This window comes from Thermothelomyces thermophilus, chromosome 6 (genome assembly GCF_000226095.1).
Source record: "Thermothelomyces thermophilus ATCC 42464 chromosome 6, complete sequence".
In the NCBI taxonomy this organism is placed as follows: Eukaryota; Fungi; Ascomycota; class Sordariomycetes; order Sordariales; family Chaetomiaceae; genus Thermothelomyces; species Thermothelomyces thermophilus.
Window position 1 is genome coordinate 1,701,365 of NC_016477.1, and position 22,911 is coordinate 1,724,275.

The 22,911-nt window shown below is 56.3% G+C and overlaps 6 protein-coding genes across 6 annotated transcripts; 3 read left to right on the forward strand and 3 right to left on the reverse strand.

Annotated features, from left to right (window-relative positions):
- Positions 1-2,912: 2,912 nt before the first annotated feature.
- On the forward strand, positions 2,913-4,712 carry MYCTH_2120748 (uncharacterized protein; the record flags this gene model as incomplete). The annotated part of the gene is made up of 5 exons (XM_003665971.1): positions 2,913-3,160; positions 3,280-3,482; positions 3,596-3,944; positions 4,020-4,292; positions 4,355-4,712. The coding sequence occupies 5 exons, from the start codon at positions 2,913-2,915 to the stop codon at positions 4,710-4,712; spliced, it is 1,431 nt and encodes a 476-aa protein (XP_003666019.1).
- Positions 4,713-5,390: 678 nt separating this feature from the next.
- On the forward strand, positions 5,391-8,545 carry MYCTH_2140530 (uncharacterized protein). Its single transcript, XM_003665972.1, has 4 exons — positions 5,391-5,763; positions 5,864-5,960; positions 6,042-6,420; positions 6,830-8,545. Exons 1-4 carry the CDS (start codon positions 5,478-5,480, stop codon positions 8,372-8,374), a joined length of 2,307 nt encoding a protein of 768 aa, XP_003666020.1. The 5' UTR covers positions 5,391-5,477; the 3' UTR covers positions 8,375-8,545.
- A 680-nt stretch (positions 8,546-9,225) lies between these two features.
- On the reverse strand, positions 9,226-10,547 carry MYCTH_2112799 (glycoside hydrolase family 61 protein; the record flags this gene model as incomplete). The annotated part of the gene is made up of 7 exons (XM_003666454.1): positions 9,226-9,269; positions 9,362-9,614; positions 9,731-9,791; positions 9,914-10,146; positions 10,264-10,296; positions 10,364-10,372; positions 10,455-10,547. The coding sequence occupies 7 exons, from the start codon at positions 10,545-10,547 to the stop codon at positions 9,226-9,228; spliced, it is 726 nt and encodes a 241-aa protein (XP_003666502.1).
- A 689-nt stretch (positions 10,548-11,236) lies between these two features.
- Positions 11,237-13,676, reverse strand: MYCTH_2310362 (uncharacterized protein). Its single transcript, XM_003665973.1, has 2 exons — positions 12,546-13,676; positions 11,237-12,394 (listed from the first exon to the last, which is right to left on the reverse strand). Exons 1-2 carry the CDS (start codon positions 13,652-13,654, stop codon positions 11,635-11,637), a joined length of 1,869 nt encoding a protein of 622 aa, XP_003666021.1. The 5' UTR covers positions 13,655-13,676; the 3' UTR covers positions 11,237-11,634.
- Positions 13,677-16,755: 3,079 nt separating this feature from the next.
- MYCTH_2112801 (uncharacterized protein) lies at positions 16,756-18,218 on the reverse strand (the record flags this gene model as incomplete). The annotated part of the gene is made up of 4 exons (XM_003665974.1): positions 16,756-16,787; positions 17,119-17,377; positions 17,531-17,983; positions 18,171-18,218. 4 exons carry the CDS (start codon positions 18,216-18,218, stop codon positions 16,756-16,758), a joined length of 792 nt encoding a protein of 263 aa, XP_003666022.1.
- A 2,797-nt stretch (positions 18,219-21,015) lies between these two features.
- On the forward strand, positions 21,016-21,880 carry MYCTH_2310363 (uncharacterized protein). Its single transcript, XM_003665975.1, has 2 exons — positions 21,016-21,232; positions 21,397-21,880. Exons 1-2 carry the CDS (start codon positions 21,206-21,208, stop codon positions 21,736-21,738), a joined length of 369 nt encoding a protein of 122 aa, XP_003666023.1. The 5' UTR covers positions 21,016-21,205; the 3' UTR covers positions 21,739-21,880.
- Positions 21,881-22,911: the final 1,031 nt, after the last annotated feature.

The following is a 22,911-nucleotide window of genomic DNA, read 5'->3' on the forward strand; positions in this document are numbered from 1 at the left end:
CATGTACCCTCCGTGTTTTATAGCTCCCCTCTCCCATGGGTGTGCTCAATGACGGCGATCCCGATAACCCACCGCATGACCCGTTCGAACCCCTTGGCATGGCCCTGGCCAGGCATCTCCTACGGGTCCGTCATGTCCCGTACGTGCCTCGGAATAGGATTACCGATATTCATAAGGTCTACATCAAGCTAGCCGCTGCCGTGATCTTTGTCATTTCGGGCCCACCACGTCATAGACAGCGGTCGCAAGTAGATTTGGCTCAGACCGTGGGAGCCCGGCGGGCCCAGCTGGCGGGACATCCTCCGCTGTTGTTCCCGGCGACTCATCCCTGAGCGTCCATCCACACAGCCCCTGCGAGGGCCACAAGTGGGTGCCTCCCGCCGGCCGGCTCCTGCGCAGCAGCGACCGCGGGTCGCGCGGCGTCATGATGCTCTACAACGAGTGGCTGCACCAGCTGACCTGCCTGCGCGACGCCCCTGATCGGCTTCGACATCTTCGAGGACGTCGTGCTCAACGCGGACAAACCCTCCCGCCCGGGGACCCGGCCGATGGAGGAGGGCCGCGAGTCGCTCCTGGCGCGGGTCCGGACCGGCCGCGTCTCGCCTCCTCCTGCGCTAATTACCATCCCGGTCAGATTGTACGGCTAATGAGAACCGAGCCAACAGCAGCCGGTGCTGTTTGTAGTCTCTCCCACGTTGCCGCCGTCACCGCATGAAGACGCGCGGGAATATGGCAGCCCGGCAGGGTCTTCTTCCCTTTCTCCAATTAATAAGCCTCTCACGGCAGCAAGAGCCTATCACATTCGAAGAGGTAATTACCGACCGAGAGCGGGAACGGGAGGCAGTATCATCTCCAGTTGGCGGCAACGTCGGACGACCCAAGCAAGGCCGGCTTCTCCGTCGATCTCGGCCGGGTGATCCGCGGCCTGGACCCCGCCACGGACGCGCTCCCGTCGGAGGAGAGCATAGTCCCCGTGGCTGACCTCAACGGCGAGATTCGCACGCCAGTGGAAGTGGTGCAAGCCGGGCCGGTTCATCGTCCGCGCTGCGGAGGAGCTTGAGCTGCTCGCCTTGCTGGGGAACCTCGAGCCGGGAAGCTGCCGGGCCACAACAATGACGACGGTGTCTCTGATGCGCCGATAGTCTTGATTACCTCGGGAAGAATGTGCCGTCTAATTAATAAACCAGAGCACCCTGAAGCATGCTCGGATCTGTGAACGGGCGACTGGGGAGCTTTGGGTTGGATTTTTTTTTTTCAAAAGTGACTTCCGCTGTCCGGCGTGCCAAACTCGCGTATCCTGGTTTTACAGCAGGCTGTAATTATTTTCCCAGTCAAAATAACTTTGTCTCGGCGTTGACGGTCAGCCAGAGTCTGGGCTTTCGCTCCGCGCGTGTGCCCCTCTCAAGACAAGGAGCTAAGCTCCGTGTTTGTTGAGAAAGCGCCAAGCGAGAGACGGCAGCTCTTTCGGCATGTCGGCGAGAGAGGGGTTCTCCCTTGCTGGAGTATCAGATGTTGTGGTGGACCGGGCCCCACTAGGGTTCCCGGCCCCACCAGGGTTGCAGCCACCCACATCTTCCCTGCAGGGTGGCCCTGGTCAGCCTCTTCCTTCTTCCTCCTCCATCATCGAACTCCATAGCAGTCATACGAAGATCGTTGATTTCCGCATCCATCCATCCACAGATGTCCCTTGCTAGGTTGAATTTGCTGAGGGTGGCAGGTGAAAGCCGCAATTCATCCAACATAACTTGGGTTTCCCCGAGGCCGTAACCGCCAAAGATGGGGACCTGGGAGCCTCCCGCGCAGTATCCCTGCCAGTCGCCGAAGCGGTTTCGTGATCTAACCTCGGCGTCTCACTACGATCGATACATCGTACGGAAGAGCCAGTGGTCGGCTCGATTCGACTCAATGGACGGGCCTGGCCGACAAAATGCGCATCCTTGGCCAACAATCTCATCCTTTGTGTCATTGAAGGACTCGGCCCGACCCCCCTCGAATAGAAGAAGGGAAATGTGGACGGCGGACTTGTCCAGACCGCGCTCCCCCATTCTTCCGTAGATGTCTACTGATGGTCGATAACGAGCTATCCTCTATAGAGCCCAGGGCCAAGTGATTAAGTCTTGAGATGTCTAGATTTTCGTTGCCGCTTCTCCAACTCCAATTCGCTACCCGGTATAATTAATTAATGCTGCTCGCCCTGGTTAACTGACACGGGCTTATCAGAGCCGCCGGGTATTCATGTTCTTCATTAAGTATTATTCTCTCTTTCCTCGCCCTTGATCCTTACCGTCCCAACCCATGAGCTCGCTACCAGCTCCCCGGGACTTCGTACTGTGTCAGCTTACTTAATTAGGTGCGTGAGCTCTTTCGCGTTACCGGGTCCGCGATGCTGCGCTATACCTTAACTACCGTTGATGTTGCGAACTTATCCCTGCCATGGCACACAGTCGCCATTTTCTCCTAAAAATGGATCATTGATGGTGGCTGGGCACTTTTGCTCAACTTGGGCATGCGCCCGGGTTACTGGAGCCGGCCGAAACGAATGGCCACTTAAAGCTGATCGGACCCCCTCTAGGCTTTTCGATCGGGAGGGCAGGTTCGTCGAGGGTCAGCAGGCTTTAAGATCTCACCATCTGCATAGCGCATCACGACATCTGTCGCTATGCCAATCGGATCCGGGGACAGCCCCACATCGGGCCATTGCGTTCTCTTGATAACGGGTCCGAGTCGGTGGGTCGCCACACCGAGGCCGTGGGGGGTTGATACCGGCCGGTAGCCCAAACCGTCCGGTGCGACGGGGGCCACGGAGAAAGACGATGTGACGATGCACACAAACATAAGGGATGCGCCGTCCTGGGAGGATTCGTCAAGGCGCGCTCCCGTAACTTGACCTCCTCTCCGTGTCTGGCGACAAGATGTCCTCTACCGACGAAAAGAGGGTCGATGATGAGGCCAATGCCCTCGAGGCCGCCACAGCGCCAGAGGAGCAGACAAAGCCCGTCTCGAAGCTCACGCGGTGGTACCGCAGCCCGCTGTTCAATGTCATCATTGTCGGCTTGATCTCCTTCACCCAGCCGGGCATCTGGAATGCACTCAACAACACGGGCGCGGGCGGCCAGCAAGAACCGTACCTGGTGAACGGGTCAAACGCGCTGACGTTCGGGTGAGTTGCTGCCCGACCCGAGAGCCCCAGATGCCGATATAATATTAGTTATTTAGATCTGACTGGGAACGCAGCTTGATGGTCTTTGGCTGCACCATTTTCAGCGTTGTCGCCAACAGGATAGGCGTCAAGAAGGTCTTGATCATTGGCACCCTGGGCTACGCCCCATACTCGGCATCCTTGTACGTCAACAACCGGTATGGCACCGAGTGGTTCGTCCTCTTCGGCGGCGTGACATGCGGGATTGCCGCCTCGGCTTTGTGGGCGTCCGAGGGTGCCATTGCCCTCGGGTATGGCAAGGTCAAGGATCGTGGCAAGTTTGGTAAGCATATTTCGTCTAGCACAACGCGTTTGCGCCGGCACCGCCAAAAAAAAAAAAAAAGAGGAAAAAAATGGAGGAATAAATCAGCTAACGTCCGTCCGCCTGATGAATAGCCGGCATCTGGCTCGGTCTCCGGGAGCTCGGCCAGCTCATCGGCGCGTCCATCCAGCTGTCCATGAATGTCCGCTCCAGCAGCCGCGGAAAGGTAGGGTACACGACATACCTCGTCTTGATTGCGCTGCAGTGTCTGGGACTGCCGCTCGCCCTGCTGGCATCCCCGCCCGAGAAGGTGATACACAGCGATGGGACGCGCGGCCGGGTCGTGGCCAAGAACACGACCATCAAGGAGGAGGTGCGCAAGACGTGGAACTTGTTGAAGCGGAAACAGATGTTCCTGCTTGTGCCCATCCTCATCGGGTTCCAATGGAACAGCACATACCTCGGCATCTATATGACCAAGTAGTACGTTCCCCCTGGAGTTGCGCTGTGATCGTGTCGGACCCGGAGTCTCTGACGTTCGATAATTACTTTTATCAGCTTTTCTGTCCGAGCTCGCACCCTCGGTTCCCTGGTGTCCGGCGTTTCTGCGACGTTTGCCAACATCTTCTGGGGCTGGTTCTACGACCTCAAGCGCTTTAGCCGCCCGACCCTGGCTAAAATCTGCTGGTTTTTCTTCGTCCTCGGCATGTTGGGTACCTTTGGCTGGCAGGTGTCCAACGAGAAGCTCTACGGTGACTCCAATCCCAGGGTCACGTTGGACTGGGAGAATCCGGGCTTCGGCCGGGGATTTGCATCCATGGTCATCCTACGGTACGTGCCCCTGCTGTTTCTGGCGTCTTTGGGTGTGGAGATATCATGCTCATTTCTGTCAGGTTCTTGAATGAGTCGCATTATATGTTTGTTTACTGGATCGTTGGCGCCTTCTTCGACGACATCGAGACCTTGACGCTGGCGGTCGGTCTTGTCCGAACCTTCGAGTCTGTCGGGTCCAGCATCGCATTTGGCATCGGCGCATCTTCTGTGTCGCCCATGGTCAACCTCATCATCGCTTTTGCCATGTTCGGGTTCACAATCCCTGCCACATCGCTCGTGGTGTTTTTGGTGCCTGAGCGCCCTGTAGACTTGCGGAAAGAGGAAAGTGAGGCGTCTTCGGTTGGAGAATCGGAGAATGTTGCGCCGAACGAAATCGCCGCCAAGGCTGTTGAGTCCTCCGGCTCTTCAAACACTTGAAATAATCATGGGCGGGAATGCTGAAATGGACACGGTGGGACAGAGCTGCGGGGCTAGTAATCAGCGATACCCATTTGGTCGAGGCGTCGGGAGATGCGCCCTTTGGAGTTTTGAGTTGCAATCTAGAACGAAGCAAATCAAAGACGGAAATCGTCAGCTTATTTCCGTTGCCGTCATAACGATGAGCCTCCGAGACGCTGACTACCGGTCTACTCCGTACCGATCTTTGATTTCGCGTATTACTCGCCTTGCAGCGGAGGCAAGACATGTCTGTTGTGATGCATCAAACTTAATTAGCCCGTCGGTAGGCGCTTCTCTGACATGACAACGTTGACGAACACGTTGCAGGCGGAACTGCCGAAAATAGAATCTGGTACGGAGTGTGTTAGTAGGAAACCAGGTTCAGGGCTCCTTTTATTAAGGTGTCCGAGTCAGTCTCGGCTCTGGAACGCGAGATTACGCAGTACTATTAATCAGATCCGCTGTATCGAGTAGGTGGGTTGTCAGCCCTGCAGCGGCGGGATCGGCGGCTGATAACTAAGCGTGCCTGAAATTGCCGCGCTATTCCGCTCGGTTGGTTCCGCCCTGAAACCCAACCCGCTGGCACTGCCGAGCCATCGTCACCTCCAACTTCGCACATCCTCCACAATTCTACACCTACCGCACCACACAAAGCAAAACGAACCCCTCAACATCAGACTCGAGATCGGATCCCGGCACCCCGGCAGCCTCGGTAACCACCGGTGCAACATCGGCGACCACAAGATGGCGGTATGCTTCACGTGCCGAACGGCACTCCGGCGCCAGATTGAAGGCCTCCGAAAGCTGCGACAGAGGCGGCTGCACTCGACCAACAAGGACTCGGCCAGGACGAGCAGGGTCGAGAGACCACAGGAACAGATCCCGACGCCGAATAACGTTCCCACGCTCAACTTCTGGCAGAGACTGGGCCCCCTGACGAGGGCAGCGCAAGCGTACGCCCGCGCCCAGCGCAAGAGGCCGTACGTGACGCAGGTGTGCACCTCGTTGTTCATCTACCTATGCTCCGACAGTGCGTGAGACCCCGACCCAGCCCGGCCCAGTCCGGCGGCGACTATGGTTGCCACGGTCGCGTCCGCCGAACGTGGCCGAGAAATGCTGACCGAGTGCAGTCTCGGCGCAGAGCATGGGCGGGAGGGACTATGACCCAACGAGGACCCTGCGAGCGCTGTTGATCGGCTCAATCTCGTCGATTCCGAGCTACCACTGGTATGTACTGCAGCATGTTTTCTTTTCAGGCGTAGTCGGCAGCGGGTGCTCGGCAGGGCTGACCGGGAGGGTTGGTTGCAGGTTCGTCTGGCTCTCCGAAAGCTTCAACTATCGGTCGCGTCTCCTGTCGTTGGCCACCAAAGTGGTCGTCAACCAAGTCTGCTTCACGCCCGTATTTAACACATATTTCTTCGGGATGCAGGCGCTACTGTCGGGCGCAACACTGGCCGAGACTTGGGAGCGCATCACCAAGACGGTTCCCGTGAGTTGCCTCAACTCGTGCAAGCTATGGCCCGCCGTCACCGCATTTAGCTTCGCATTTCTCCCGCTCGAGTATCGTCCCGTGTTTGGAGGGGTGATTGCAGTGGGGTGGCAGACATATCTGAGCTACCTCAACCGTCTGGCGGAAGGGAGCATCGCCGCGCGCGGGGAAGCGCTCGAAGAGCCCGAGATGGCGAAGGTGGCTGCATAGAGTTGGTTGCTCGTGATTCGGTTACCGATGAAACGATTGGCGATAGACCTGGTACGCCTGATACACTGCGATAGAAGTCTGCATAGATCGGCGTTTTTGGGGGGGATAGAAACAACATTGACTTCTCTATCCTGGTCATAGTCATGGGGTGGACGATTCTTGGGGGTTCAGGTGATTGTGGGGGTTTTGTCTGTTTGATCGGGGGCGAGACCCACAGTGGCAGGGTGTCCCTACTATACAGCGATCAATTAGCACTGGCCACATGCTATTACCGGGTACCCGCAGCGAGCGAGCCAAGCCCGCTGCGCCAATTCGAGCCGGGTTTCAAACTTTCCATTTCCCGAGCCTCTTCCACCACCAAACATCAGCCGATCGCGGCCGTCACTCGTTATTCGAGCCACTGAGCGCTGGCCTCGCCCGGCTCTCATCCCCCAAGATGGCGGGCCCTTACCTTGGAGCCCGGCGCTCTCTTGCTGCCGCTCTCCGACCGTTTTCCCGTTCTGGATCGCAATTACGATTCAACAACAACAACCATGTCCCACGACGCCCCGCCTCGACCTCTTCTTCTTCTTCGGCCAGCCGCGCCCCCTCCACGGCGCGCAACGTCCTCGTCGCCGGCCTCCTAGCCACCGTGGGCGGCGTCGCCTACTACTACGCAACCGACACCCGCGCCTCGATCCACCAATGGCTCGTGCCCCGTCTGCTGCGCGTCATCTTCCCCGACGCCGAAGACGCCCACCACGCCGGCACCGCCGCCCTCAAGACCCTCTACTCGCTCGGCCTGCACCCGCGCGAGCGGCCTTCGGCCCTCGAGGACGGTACCGACGGCGCCGGCGCCGGCGGCGGTAACCCGCTCGCGGTGACCGTCTTCGGCACGACCCTGGCCAACCCGATCGGCATCTCGGCCGGGCTCGACAAGGACGCCGAGATCCCGGACCCGCTCTTCGCGCTGGGCGCCGGCGTGGTCGAGGTCGGCGGGTGCACGCCGCTGCCGCAGGAGGGCAACCCGCGCCCGCGCGTCTTCCGCATCCCCGCCGTCGACGGGCTGGTCAACCGGTACGGGCTCAACTCGCGCGGCGCCGACGCCATGGCAGCCCGCCTGCGCGAGCGCCTGCGCACTCTCGCGCGCACGCTAAGCGGCGGCGGCGGCGGCGGCGGCCTGACCGAGCAGGAGGTCCTGGACGGCGCGCTGGGCGAGGACGTGCCCGTGGGCAGCCTGCGGCCCGGCCGGCTGCTGTGCGTGCAGATCGCCAAGAACAAGAAGACGGACGAGAGGGACCTGGACGCCGTCATCCGCGACCACGTCTACTGCGTCCAGAGGCTGGCCCCCTACGCCGACGTGCTCGTCGTCAACGTCAGCAGCCCCAACACCCCCGGCCTCCGGGACCTGCAGGCGGCCGAGCCGCTGGCGCGGCTGCTGGGCGCCGTGGTGGACGAGGCCAAGAAGACGCCGAGGAAGGTCAAGCCCAGGGTGATGGTCAAGGTGTCGCCGGACGAGGACGACGACACCCAGATGGAGGGCGTCGTGCGGGCGGTGTGGACGAGCGGGGTCGACGGGGTGATTGTGGGCAACACGACCAAGCGGCGGACGGGGCTGGTCAAGGAGGGCGTGCGGCTGACCGCCAAGGAGCAGAAGGCGCTGCTGGAGGAAGGCGGCTTCTCGGGGCCGGCCATGTTCGAGCGCACCCTCAGCCTGGTCGGCAGGTACCGCAAGATGCTCGACCGCTACTCGCTCGGGACCCCGGGGGTCGATGACGCCTTCCCTCCGCAGAAGGTCATCTTTGCGACCGGCGGCATCACGACCGGCGAGCAGGCTCTCAAGGTCCTCAATGCCGGCGCCAGCGTCGCTATGGTCTACACGGGGCTGGTCTATGGCGGCTCCGGCACGATAACGAGGATCAAGAAGGAGATGAAGGAGAAGCTTGCGATCAAGGAATCTTGAATCCCTCCCTACCTTAGTAAGCGTCGCTCTGTATAAATACGTTTCGGTTGGCTGGAGAATCTCACGACACCTCCACCGATTGAAAACAGACTCGGTCTAATAAAAAAAAAAAGGGGGCCATTCTCATGTTTGAGGGATAGAGTAATATGAAATGCGTTTCAATGAGGCGAAGTCGCTGTGCTGATCGATACAATCCCATGGCTTCTGAGGAGAAGTTGTTCAGTGCTCTAGCTCAGATTCGACTTTTCTTGTTCTTCGTCAGCCCCTTTCACAGACCGCCTAGCAAGAGCTTGAAGACGCATGGCACGACCGTCCTGCCAGTAGCAGCCTCGGCTGTCCCTTGCCTACCCTTCCTTCGGCCCGATTTATGCTGGGACAGACAGAACCCCTGATCCAGTCTGCTCTGACTCCTGGTCTAGAGCAAGGGATGAACTACCTTACCTAGCCGGGTCTGTGGCTGGGGGGGGGGGGGGGGGGGGGATTAAGGTACCTAGGTTGGAACATCGTTGGCCAGCCTGGTGAGAGAGCATCAGTTCCGAGAGCGGCCAGCAGGTCAAACACATATCATGCCGTTAGAGACATCATGGGACATCAACAAGTTCGTCAACTGTTATCCTGCGTGTTTGTGTGCGTGCGCGTAGTGGTCTGGCGGTGGTGATTCGCAGCCTGGCAGTTTGGCCTCGAGAAACAATGCGCACAGTTTCAAACTGGCAAAGTATGAACAAGAAGCGAAAGCACCCTTCAAAAAACCCCACACCCCCCTATACTTGGCCTCTGGCCCTGGCCCTGGCCCTGGCACTCCTCCCAAATCAACAACTCCCACTTTCTCCGCCGAGGACACGGGTTGCTGCTCAGCAGGTAAACACGGCCGGGCCAGGGATGGTGTAAGGTTGCGCTGCAACTCCGCGTCAGTCGTCAGTCGCCCTGTTCCAAAACAGAGAATTAAGAAAGAAAAAAAAAAGAAAGAAAGTAAAAAGAAGCGCTCACCCTTGTAAGCGTCGTAGGTGATGCCGGGGTCGCTCCCCTTGTAGGCGCCGGGGAAGGAGACCAGGTTGGTAGAGGGCACGGTGGAGCCGCCGCCGGTGACCTGGAGCTGGTGGCAGCCCGGGTAGAACTGGGCGCCGGGGTACTGCCAGGCCGAGTGCAGGGCGATGATCTCGTGGCGGACGAGGTAGTAGCCGCTCTTGAGGCAGGACGGGATCGTGTAGGTGTAGGCGGAGGGGGCCGTCATGAGCGGGGTCTTTCAGAGGAGACAGGTCAGTGTCATTGTTTCCCCTTGTTCCTGTTTGTTTCGTTTTTTTTTTTTCCTTCTCCTCTCGAGGGATTGAAATGCAGAAACAGAATCGGGTGACTCACAGCAGCCCAGACATTGGAGGTGCCCTCACGGCCGCCTTCCTTGATCTTGAACCAAACGGGCCTATTATCAGGGGGAACAAGAGAGTTAGCACCTTAGCACCAATGACTCCCCCCCCCTTCCCCTCCTTCATTTCATTCCCACCCCAAGGAAACGGGGTTGAATTATTTTCGGAAATGCCTTACTTAGTTCCCGGGGACCAGTCCTGGCAGCCGGTGTCGGGGCAGCGAGCCATGTAGGTGATGACGGGGCCGACGTGGGAGTCGGGCCAGAGGGTCCAGTAGAGCGTCACGGTCGAGCCGGCGGCGGCGGGGGCGTGGAGCTTGGCCGGTTCGGCACCGGCGTGGCACTGGAGGTCGATGGAGTTGACGTCCTCCACGGGGCCGTTGCCCGGGATGGAGCGGGAAACCCTATCGGGCTGAGACCCCCCTCACACCCCCTTGTTTAGCGGGTGTTCGATCGCTGCATCAGAGAAGGTTGGGCCCCCGGGGAGGAAAGGGGGGGTGTCTGGTTTAGTATTATGGTTCATTGTTACCTTGTTGTCGCCCATGTAAGGGTCCTGGTACGGCTAAATGTGGGAGATGCGTGTCAGGAACTGCCGGCAGAGGGAGCCAAATGACTGGTACCGAGCGTACCTGGTAGAACTATAAGGGTCGTCTTGTTAGCCACTTGCCGACCATGCATCCCACGGGAGTTGCCGTTTGGGTTTTTTTTTTTCTTTTTTACCTGATAATCCTTGCCACCGATCGTGGCGTGGTCAACATAGCCGTGCGCGGCCACGAGGGCGGCCGAGACCACGAGGGCGGCGAGCGTCTTCATCGTGATTTTGTCTGTCCGACAGAGGAAGGGGGAAGAAGGACTTGGAGCAATTTACAACAATTATTTGCTGCTGTTAATGTCCTGCTACGACCAGAGCTCCTCTCGATGGCTAGGTCGAGTGCCGTTAAGAGGTACCTACTTATACTTATTAACGCATACCCCCTACACTAGGGAGTAATTACATGCCGCAGCTCGCTTCGAACGTTCGGAAATATCGAGTCAAACCTCCATCAGGGAACCACGGCATCTCCTCTTTGTGTCCTGCATTTCTCTGGCCCTTGTTCAGCTGCTTTGCGACCTCCTTCGGGTTATCCGGCCGACGTCTGTCCCCGGTAAGGGTTACTGCAACAGGAAGCACAAACAGGGTACGGAGCGACGAGAGTGCGCCCCTAGGAAGACCCACGGCTTGGCGATGTCGCAGAATGCTGGTGGTTTCCAGTTTTAGTGGGTCGGCGGGAACCCGGTATCAACATGTTTGGTTGTCGCGGGAGAGCCGCACTAGACGGGATGGAGTAGCAGGCTCCGAGGTTGCTGTCCTGGAACTACGAGAGTCGTGGAGGAAGTTGGCCCACCAATCGACACCTTTCCTACTTGTACACATGAGCAGTGCACGCAGGACGCAAGTTGCCTTGGAGAGGGCTGATATTTGGTTTGGGGAGAAGCAGACGGAAGCGAGAGGAAGCTGGCCACCGAGTAGGTAGGTAAGGTTGGCTTGTCTTTCTTGGAGAAAGGACCTCGCAAAGGGGGAGCTCCGTTGAGGCAGAGAGACAGGAGTTTGAAAGCAAACCACGGGAAGCGGAAAGAACGCATCGGAGGATCTATGGGCTTCATTCCTTATAATTTGTCCTTCACCTTCCGAGCCAAAGGCCACAATTCCAGCCGAAGACCGGCCCCTAAGACAGGATGAAGAAACCACAGCAAGCGCAGGCCTCCCTCATGACAAAGGATGACTTTTGTTTGAAACCCGGCCTCAGACTCAGAGGTCGAATAAATACCTTCCTCCTTAATGATCAAACAGAGGCACGATAATTTTCAAGTCTCACTGCCGGGGGGCTTCCTGCAGCAATGAACACCTCCGCAGGCACGTTTAAAAGGCGCTTCCGTGCAGCCTTCCGACGCTCTCGGGAGTCAGGGCATTCTTGTGTCGCCTGGTGGCCAGAATATGCTCGCGGAAGAGCCAGCCCAGACCGAGGGTGGCCCCGGGCCCGAAGAGGACCAGGCTGAGCAGGCCGAGGCCGACGACGCGGAGCCACCCTTCCCTCAGCATGCCGGCGCTGCGGAGGTCCCAGAACAGGTAAGCCAGCCAGAGCAGGTGCGAGCCGAAACCGAAGACCTCGTCCCACTTGAGGAACTCGGCGGTGAAGCGGGTCAGGTTGTGCTCGCTCCGCGGCAGGCCGGCGGGCACGAAGACGTGAACGAGCCCGCCCGCCCCGAGCCGGGTGTGCCACCACACAACCGCCGACAGCGCGGCGGCCGCGCCGACGTACAACCTCATGACGGGCAGGTCCCTCAGCGGGCGAGACAGCTTGTCGGTTGCCATGGTGTCCCGAAGGAAGAGGCGCGAGCCGGCGAAGAGGGCGGCGGCCGCCCATAGCGGGTAGAGCTGCCAGAGGTAGAGCAGGACTTGGCGGGTAAGGAGGTCGGGCCAAGCCAGCATGGAGTAGAAGGGCAGCAGGTAGGTGAGCAGCACGACGGGCAGGGCGGCGAAGCTGGTGCGCGTGTTGGTCAGGCGCTGATCGAGGGCCGAAAATTTCTCGATCGGCGACAGCACGTAGTGCAGGAAGCAGTAGGCGGGAGAGACGACACCGATGCCCAGCAGCTGACCTAGGGTGGCGTACATATGTGGCCTTGGGGAGAGTGTGGAGAACTGTCAGTTTGACATACAACCATTGTATTTGTACGTTGATCCGTTTTTTTATCCTTCTCATTTTCCCTCGTTTTTGTTTGATAATAAAAGAAACTTCTCGATTTTTCCAAAGAAAGGAAGCACACACGTACCATTGTATGGGCGTCAGAAGATTGGCGCGCCGGGCAGACTCAAAAATCCAGATAGTCAGGAGGACGGTTCCGTCGGTCAGGAAGGAGAGCACCTGGCGGCGGGAGACGGGATCAGTGCCGTAGACAGAGGGGAAGAAAAAGGTGTTGACCAGGGCGACAAAGTCGTCAAAGGCGGGCAGGCGGTAGAACGAGCGGAGGATGGGCACGAAGTCTCCCGAGGGCAGCTCAAAGACGCCGCTGTCGCGGAGGGCAGCAGCCCACGGGCCCGCGGAATTCGGGTCCATGACCCAGGCGGCGACGAAGGCGAGGGCGAGCAGCGGCGAGGCGAAGAGGGCGCGCTTGAGCTTGCTCTCCTGCTTGCCGTCGCCCTGCGACGGATTGAAGGGCTTGGTGCCAGTCAGAGAGGCCATGGGGAGCGGGAGATAGTCGAGCTTGACGGCGCCAATCATGGCGTTGCCCATCAGCTCGGGGACGAACTCGGTCGTGTGGGGCATCACAAAGCGGACGAATAGGCGGCGCCCCAAGCCGTGCATGTTGTGCGACCGGGCCAGGAAGCCCGAGGAATCGACGCCGGCATCGGCGCGCACGACGCGTGCTCTGTGGTACTCGGCCAGCATGGCCTCGATGTCCCGAATATTTGGGAGGCTGCCGTCTGTGGCGCGCCACTGGTCGGCTAGCCGCTTGATGCCGTTGGCGAGAGCGGCGGCACTTTCGATGGCCGCATTGGCGCCGACGCCGAGGTTGGGGGTCGACTTGTGGATGCTGTCACCGACGCAGACGATGCGGCCCCAATGCCAGAGCTTGAACTTGGCCTCCTCGATGGGAACCAGGCGGAAGGACGATGTCTTCTCCCAGAAGTCGGCAAGGGTCAGGCCGTCCGGTCCCTTGAGGAAGATAAGGTCCGAGTGACGGGCAATAAAGTCTCGTGCGTCGTCGTCCGTGTACCGCGGAATCTCGTGCAGGCGATACGTCCGTGGCAGCCGCTCTTGGACGAACCAGAACACCTTGCCTCCCTCGGCCACGATGGCCAACCCACAGCGGCCGGGGTTGTAGCACGTGATGAAATCCCCGGGCTGGAGCTTGGTGATGCCATAGGAGATGCCGAACATGCAGTTGTATTCCGAGATCAGGCCTTGGGACGGGAGGAGGTGAGTGGTTGAACAGCTGCGCAGCAAGCAGGCGGAAAGAACAACAACAATCATAACAACAATAACAAAAGAATTTTTAAAGAAAAGGGGGCCTGTTGGTAGAACACAAAACTTACAGTCTCTGTCGGCCTGAACAAGATCGGGATGGTCCGACTCGGCCAGCTGCCACATCTTGCTGCGCGTCTTGCTAAAACAACCATCGGCACCGACGAGAAGGTGGCCCGAGAAGGAGGAGCCATCCTCGCAGATAGCAGTGACACCGTCGGATTCGTGCTTGATGTCTACGAGAGTCTTGTTGACGAGGACTCGGCTTGGGTCCTTTAGGTTCTCATGTAGGACGCGCAGCAGGTTCTGTCGCTCGCCCCATGCAACCGTGTATCCCGTTCTGGAGCTCAGGATTAACGACTGGGTATCAGGACTGAGACTCAAACCATGGCCCGAAAGGAATTTAAAATCAAGAAAAAAGAAGGGGAAAAACCAAATAAACAAAGAGGCCTGATAAGAAACGACTAAAAGGGGAAAGGGGAAGGGGTTGAAGGGGGGCAGAAACTGAAAGAACAGTCGACAACTCTTACTTTGCTTTCAGCATGAGAGAGCCGACATAATCTGGTTTAGTGATGAGGTCTCCTCGCTTGTTGCGGTTGTAATAGGTTTTCAGAGGCGCCTAGTATTTCAAAAAGTTAGGCCCTCCGCGTGTGAAGTGCTAAGCCAAGAAAAGCTGCAGCGCACGAGTGGTTTTAACCCCGGGATCCGGGGGTCTCGCGCCAAGATTCAGGCTTACCGAGAGCTCCTCGATCGCCTTCCATGCTCCGAGCTGGTCCAGAATCTAGGGCAGCGCGTGTAATCAGTATCGTGGCCGGAAGACAGCGCAGCGCACCGAGCATGACCTGGTGGCACACAAAGGAAGGAAAGAAACTAAACGAAATCGACCCGCGCTCACCCGCGCTCCATTGGGGAACACGCCAATCGAGGCGCCGACCTGGGGGGCCACCTCGCCGCGGCGTTCCAGCAGGACGTAGTCGACGCCGGCTTGCTAAAGAATAAGATAACTGTCAGTGCACAGGGACGTGAGAACACGCGAGTTTTCCGTGGTTGGTCTCGGCGCACCTCGAGCGCGTTGGCCAGCGTGAGCCCGGCCACGCCGCCCCCGACAATCACAATGCGAAATTGGTCTTTTTCGCTGGCGCCCATCGTCTAAAACGGTAATAGACTCGCTCCGAAGACCGACGGTGAAGAGTCTACGGCTGTGTCACACGTTTCACAGTCAATTAAGGTTGTTAAGAATATGTGACACAATCTCGCCCGCGTGGTAGAAGGTTGGCTGGGTGCAAACAAAAAAAATATTAAGGTCCGGTATGAGCTAGAGAAAGTAGTTAGCCTATCGAGCTCTTTTGTCTGTTCCGACTTAGGAAATGGAGGAGGAATCCGAGTGCGAAGGAGACATAACCGGGAAAGCGAAACCCACGTAAGCACGTGGTGTGTACCTTCTCAGGTAAGCCTTATACATAAGGCTGCTTGGCTACATGCCATGGCCGCAGCCTGCCAAGAGGAACAAGCGAGAGCACCTGCCTGCCTCTATGAGTGGTTCGTTATTTCTTAGCAGACAGAGTAATACTGCAAGGTCAGCAACGGTCGAGATCGCCCGAGAAACGAACCGGCCAATCGTGTCGCTGCTGGTCTCGAGTTTAATTATGTATATCTACAAGTAAGATTCCTTCACGTCTCTGCCAGATAAGAAGCACAACGCACACACCTTGTGGAAATAGTAACGCAACTTTGTTTGCCTGTAGACTCCAACGCCCCGTCATTTGCTCACATGGCAGGCGATTGCCCAAACCTTTCCGGAAGCGCCGAGTGCCTCCCACAGTGCACCTGCTTAGGTCTCGTTCCTTCCCCCACCCTCTACCTGCGCCTCTTCCATCTGACTAAAGCTACGCCAATAATTAATCCATGCAATGACATTGCAAGGTCTGCTCCTCGTGCTCAGAATTACAAGCCTGCGCAACAGCAACCGCACCATACCCGTAACTTTAACCAACATAATAATGTATTTAATCACATGCTAATAGTTAATAATAGTTCATAGGGGGAAACAAAGAGGGGGCTCGAGGCGACGGAGTAATGATGCCACAACGAGACTCCAGACATCCGTGCTGAGAATCTACATCTCTGCTCGTCAGTATGTGGTCTATAATAGTGTTACGGTTTATTTTTATTTTTAATTTTTTTTAACGGAAGAGCGACTGATGGGAACAGGAACGACGTTATAAACAGAAGACTTAAAGCACAGAAACAACAACAACAACAACAACAGAAAAGAACTGAAAAGGAAAACAGTATAAAGACAATCTATCGGAACCCAAAACGGAGAACCGGCTCCCATTAGGGAACTATGGTTTGGATAGTAGGTTATAAGGGCGCTCTGGCCCACACAATCACTTGACTACCCTGGTCACCTCCTCTATACTGTCCATCCTTAATAGTTATAGCTCGCCTATCTCTGCTGATCTCTAATTGATAGAAGATGGTTCCAATTGATGGAAGAAAGTTAGTAAGTTCTAAAAATGTTCAAAAGAGCGATGTCTCCTTCCTACGTTTGCTGGCCCTGTGGCTCTGTATAAGTAGAGGATTAGGAACAAAGAACCCTCCGTTTGCCAGCCCGTTTGCCAGATCTACAGGTCTTATCTTATCCAGCCTTATATGATGGACGCGTCTATAGACAACGTACTGCATCACTGATCCATGATTCCAAATGTCTCAGGCCGCAGTTCTAGACGGTCCCGAGCTTGCGGCAGGGAGTTAAAAAAAAGCTGGGGTCCACCGGCGTCAGTCTCGGTTTCACTCGCCATTCCCGCACGCTGGCGGTTGAATACGGCGTTATGCAGCTACGGTACTTGGGCGACACCAAGCTGAATCGAGTCTCGCTTCACCCCGTCGATCAAGCCATTGGTTAATTAGGCACTTGACAGGCAATTGCACACGGCGTTCTTTTCGTCAAGGCACACCTCAGTGGCCTCTCTACCTTGCCAAGCTGAGATTCCGGATAATGGCTGCCGCCTCGTTCACGCGCTTTGGATGAGTTTCTCGGCAGCCCCTGCCGGGCAGTTCAGGGTGATGAGAGAACTGGATAGGCAACGGAACCAAACGTCAGTACCAAGGAGGGAATGGGGCGGAGGAAAAGAATTTGAAGCGGGAAATAACGCAATGCAAGAAGAGAGAGAAGCGGGGGAGAGAAGGGGGGGAGAGAAGGGGGGGAGAGAAGGGGGGGAGAGAAGGGGGGGAAAGAAGGGGGGGAGAGAAGGGGGGGAGAGAAGGGGGGGAGAGAAGGGGGGGAGAGGGGTGGTGATGCTCTCGACCGAGGTGTGGTTGATGTTGGTGACGGCGGTGAAGTCCATGGCCCGCTTGAGGAGGGCGTCGTCGAAGACGGTCGAACAGTGGCTCAGGCGTCGTGCCGTCGAGGTACGAGTGCTCGACGATGACGCCCGAGTTGCCGTTGGCCGTGACGACGAACTGGAGCGGCTTGTCGTGCCAGCGGTTGAAGCCGTCGCCCAGCTTGCACTGCTTCGCCAGCTCCGCGTAGCCGACAGGGCTGCTGTCGTCCAGGTGGACCGCAAAGGCCGCGTCCTCGATGGTCTGGAAGTACTCGGCGTTGGCGGGGCTGGCCGCAAGCAGCTCGTTGCGGATCTGAGACGGTGCGCGTTAGCCAATCATCATCAGTAGGCGAAGAAGGGAAGGGATGGAGTGGGAATTGGAGATGAGAAGCGCGTCCGTCCAAAAAAAGGGGGGGGGAATAATTACTCACTCTCGCCCAAGAGTCTGGGGGAAATAATTACTCACTCTCGCCCAAGAGTCTTGATTATTGCTCGTCAAGATGCCCGCCCAGGTGCCCTCGTCTTGGACATGGTCCAGGATGGCCTCCATGGCGGCCCGCAGCGCGTCGAGGGACGCCGGCGTAGTTCCCCTCTCCTCCTTCTTCTCCTGCAGGGGCACGAAAAGGCGGCCGCGGCGGAAGACGACGCAGTAGTCGCCGGCGCCCTTCCTCATCTCGTCCATGCCGACACCGGGGCGGCGGTAGGTGTTGAAGAGCCAGCGCAGCGGGTCCCGGCAGACGGGGGTGTCCATGATGGAGGGGAACTCGACGGTGCCGTCGTCGACCGACTTCTTGAACCGGAACGCGGTCGCGGCCAGCAGGGCGGCGCGCTCGGCCTGCGTGTGCGGCACGGGGCTCGGGTGGTTGATGGCCATGAAGTTGGTGTACTGGAGCGGCTGCCGCATCCGCAGGTGGAAGTCCTCGGCCAGGTATCAAGACAACCAGTTGTCCACGGCCGGGTCGTCGGCGTCCCGCCGGATTGCCTCGTACACCTGCCGAGTGACATTGCAATGCTTCGGAAGAGCCCAAATTGTTGAACATGATGGCTACCTTAATTACGAAGTCTCAACGATCGTCCTTCTTGATATCTTGGACCTTGACGCTTACTATAGTATCGATATGGTCATGGATCATATCAAACTGTCTTTGAGGCATGTAATAGTGACATGACGTGAGTCCGTGATGCTTCAGAGAACGATGTATTCGCAACGACAAGGACTAGGTAAGTACCTCTTAATTGAGCAATTGGGACGTATCAAAACAAATGGGAAGAGAGACAAGCGATGGTGTTAGCGGTGCACGTCCAATGTATATTATAGTTAGGTATATACAGCGAGCCACCTAGTAACCGTATGAAATGTATTCTTTGGATGGATAATAACTTTAACGTGGCTACGGGTACATTGATGTAAATGGTATGTTGTATGGCGCGGTTGAAAAGAGCCAAGAAGCTAACCATGAATACCTAAACATGTGTGATTTACCTTAGGTAATAGTCAACCGGTCCGAGGAACTTAACTGGACGTGCTTTTTGTAACGATAGCGTTGTAACTAGTCTACTAGTACATCGAAACTGCCGCTCCAAAGCTCCTTGCTCTCTAGCCGAGGACGCTAATCCACATAGGACTAGAGCTCTTATCACCGGCGCCAGGTGGGCGTGGTGTGCAGGAGGATGCTAGTGTTAAGCGGTAATAAGTGCTGCGCACGTGCACCCGGAATACACTTATCCTCGACGTGTCGCGTAATATATTCATCGGAGCTTGTGTAAAGTTACCTATAAGCTTTGCCAGTTTAGTTACTAATTACTGTTTCTGTAGTCGAGTGTCAACGGGGACCGGCACTAATGCAATTCGAGCGCTTCTGAATCTGAAAGGGGCAGGTTCTCCGTAGCCAAAGTTGATCCCTAGAAGGCTACGGTACCCGGCGGCGGCGAGGCGGCTCACAACCTGAGAGGCAAAGGTAATTACCTTATTTTATGAAGTCATTAGGTACCTAGGTATTCATCTTCCATAGAATGTCTTCCTCTTTTGGGCTTGACGTTTTGACTGAGTAAGCAGCAAGTAACCCGTCGGACCAATTATTTCTGAGGTGATCAGAAGCAACAACAGAAACCCGTAGGAGGCCGATAGTAGCATTATCCATGTTAATACCGATTGGCTTTCGGGGGGTGCATACGGGGAACACGATGATGAGAAGGTGGAAACGGGAGCACGGCCGTCGGTTGCCTGCTAGTTCACTATAGGCATGGGCAAGCTTTGCCAATATGTGTAGTGCAACTGCGAGTTATGGAGCAATTCTTGAGGCTTGGGCTCCCCGGATAGGTTGCTGGACGCCTTTCTTTAACCCGATGTCCTCGGTCCGAATGAATGGATGAAGAATGGTGGGTGCGGCGCTTGTTGTTGAGCTGATATCAGGACGACCTCGAGGTCTTGCCTTGAATCTCGTCAAAACCATGTACACTAGTAAGTGGATGGTCGGCTCGATTATCAAAATAATTTTTTTTGGAAGGGAGATATGGAACTTTTGAAAAGCACCAGCCAGGGCACAGGGCGCATCGGTCGTTCTGGGCTTGCCAAGCCTGTCAGCCGTTGGAGCGCCAGATTGGTTCCTTTGGTCCGGGCGTGAGGCGCTAACCATCTGACCCCTAAAGACCCCTGGACACCTGCCGGAGATGGCTACCCTGCTCGGTGATTTCCGCGCCACACCCAATGCTCAACTCACTGGCGCCGCATCATTCCTAATTCGTGAGCAGGCAACTGCCGTCCCTCAGGTACCTCCATTGCATATATTTGTCAAGAGAAAAATGAAACGTCGTTGCATTAACAGATGCAACGAGGTGAATACAAGACTAATGCACTAGCAGCGATGACAGAGCACTAGCAAGATTCTGAGCACTTCGGCTTTTCCTCGCTCGAAGATCCGGCGCGGGCCGTCGATCTCTGTGGGGCTTCAGCAGTAAGCGGTCCGGCTAACGTTCGTTGGCATCAATACATATACACGGAAGTAACGTGGCTCGCGAGGGCGACCAGGATCTTTTAAAAAGTTCAAACAGCAGACAACTCAATGTACGGATTACATACACTATTGTGTAATGTGGCAATGAACAAGAAAAGAAATTCTCATCGGGTCAGGGGCCGGAACCGCCTCTACACTGGCTATTCCAAATCCTCGAGCTCATCTGCCACGCTTGCTCGCCTATCCGTGATGGCTTTTAATGGCTTCTTGTTGGCCGTGGAAGGCCAAGTCGAAGCATGCATGGAATGATGCATGACAGGCGTGGATCACACGACGATAAGGTACCTAGCCATGTGGGACATGCAGCGGCGGACCACCGGAGCTTTACTTAACCGAAAGAATTTGACCTTGTTGGCGATCCTGCTAACCCGTTTTCTCAATTTTGAACATGGCCAACAGGTCTCAGACACGCAGTTCGATCTAATTGTTGTCGAGGCAGCCTAGATACGAGATGTGTTGAGAGAATTGCACAAAAGTACCTACCTAAGCAGCTCTGTTTTCTCTCTTCTCTTGTGTTTGATTGGCTTTTTTTTTTAAAAAAAATAAAGTTTGAAATGGGACCCCACACTCAATCTTAGTGGCCGGAGCAGAGAGGCAGTTTTCACCCCGTGGGCCGCGGAAGTAGCACAATCCCAGCCCCTGACTTGGACGGTGCTCGGTGAGTGTTCTGTTGGCCCCATAACACGTGGTAGGGAATATTCATCGCAACCGCCCCGAAAAAAAACGGAGGTATAGTTATGTCTCATCTTAACTCTCCGGGTGGGCGATCTGGTGCAATCTTGTCCTATTTCTCGCCATTTCGAAAATCTATCGGCTGCACCATATCTTCGCTAGTTCGTGCTTGGGATCCCTAAGGCGAAGCTACCCCCCACAGCCGACGTCACACCGCGGTCGTGTTCCCTTAATATTTGTTCACCCTCTTTCCCTTTCGGCTAGACGTCTAAACAAAACGTCCGTTTTCACGACAACCGGCAAACGTCATGCCGCGGGAGCGCGGTTCTACTAATAGTATTAATTTCTAAAGTCAGAAGCCCCAGGTCTCCAGCTTCTGGATTGCGCACGTCTTGGACGAAGACAATCGAAAAAAAAAAGTACACCACAGACCACAGACGAACACGTACAAAACAATGGGGCAGAAACAATCCGTGGCACAGGTAAGTACGCTCCCATCTCCCCCTACCTCCACCGAGGACCCCTTCCTACCCTCTCCAAGGAGCCCTGTTCTCTTTGACTTCTGAACCAACTCGATTAACCTCTCAACGGCCGACCGCCCCGCCCTCGGGAAGAGGGAGGGCGAGGACGAAACGACCTGATCCAGTCCACTTTCTTCTGCCCCACGACCGGCACTGAGATTGACGACCCTCTGGGCCTCTGCGCGCGCTGCCAGGCCAACCACGACATCATCTGGCAGTCCGTCTTTGTGTGCCCCAACACCGGGTACCGGATCGAGCAGCCGCCGTCGCGGCCCGACCGCGAGTGCCCCTCGTGCTTCCAGATGCACCAGCCCTACAGCAAACGCGTCTATATCTGCCCCGTCACGGGCGCCACCATCCCCCACCCGCGCGACACGGGCGGCCGGTGCCAGAAGTGCAACCGCACCCACGAGGACAACTCGACCCCCGTGAGCAGCAAGGAGGCCGTCAGCGAAAGGAGTCGATGATGTTTCTCTCACCTTCGTCTTTTGTTCTCCAATGTTTTTTAAGTTCTCTATGTTTGCCCAGCTCTCCCGGCCAAGATAATTACGTGTCTGTGTAAGGAGGGGCAGGTCGAGAGGGAAGAAAGGGGTGGGAGGGTCATGTCATGGGATTGCCGGCGCGGGGGGCCGCATTGATGTTTGGGGTTGAAGCATATTACAAAAAGATACCCAGGGAAAATGCGGGAACGAGGGAAACCCGCCGCCCATCCGCCCCTGAAACGGTGGCTGGGGCGTGTTGGGGGATGTCACTAATAGATCTCTGTTGGAAGATGTTTTGATACCACCGGAGCATTAGTTGGCAAGGGGCATGGCCTGGTATTGGGAATGTCATTTTTTTTGGTCTGGAGTTTTTTTTGGTGTGGTCTTTTCTTACAACGGCAGTTCCGCATTCTTTTGATTGTCTTGTCGTCATAGGCTGGGAATGTACCTGCTCCATCACTCAGTTCACTTTTTTCCCTTGCAAAGCTATCCCCCCTCCATGTAAATGAACATACTCCCTCCGAAAGTTCGTGCAGCTCTCTGATCAATAGCAGGTAAATAAACACTGCATTCATGCGCGGAAAAAAAAACTCGTTTTGTTGGGAGTCTTCTTTCGGACATTGCTCGCTGATCGCTTCCCCAAATACCGAGAGGCCAACTTGGGATTCCATCAAAAGCGCAAAGCAAACATGCTCCTTGGGATGCCACATTCCATAACAATATCTTCACTCGTTGAACACGAGGACATGCCTGATGAATTACTGCAATGGTTTGGCTGAAAAGTAATTAACCTTACTGCAGAGGTCCAGCCCGCCGTCTCTAATTACAAGCCCCAAAGAACCCAAGCTTTTTGGACTGCAGGACAGCCCGGAACCAAAGTCAGAAGTCACGCCACTCTCGGCATTAGCCTGCTGGAGCGCTTACGAGTCCCAACGGACTACTCAGGAGCGGCTTTGCAGCGTGCAAATTGCTCTTTGCGGGGCCTTGTTTACTCACATATTGCCACGCTGCCTGGCACCCGCTCCGACTTTTGCTTCGAGGTATTAATTATGATTTCGATATGTGTTTGCTATTAATATCCTCCGACTCGTTCAGTTCCACGCTTCCCATCGCACAACCCAGGCATATCCGGGAAACGGGTAAGCGGTTCGGGTCGAG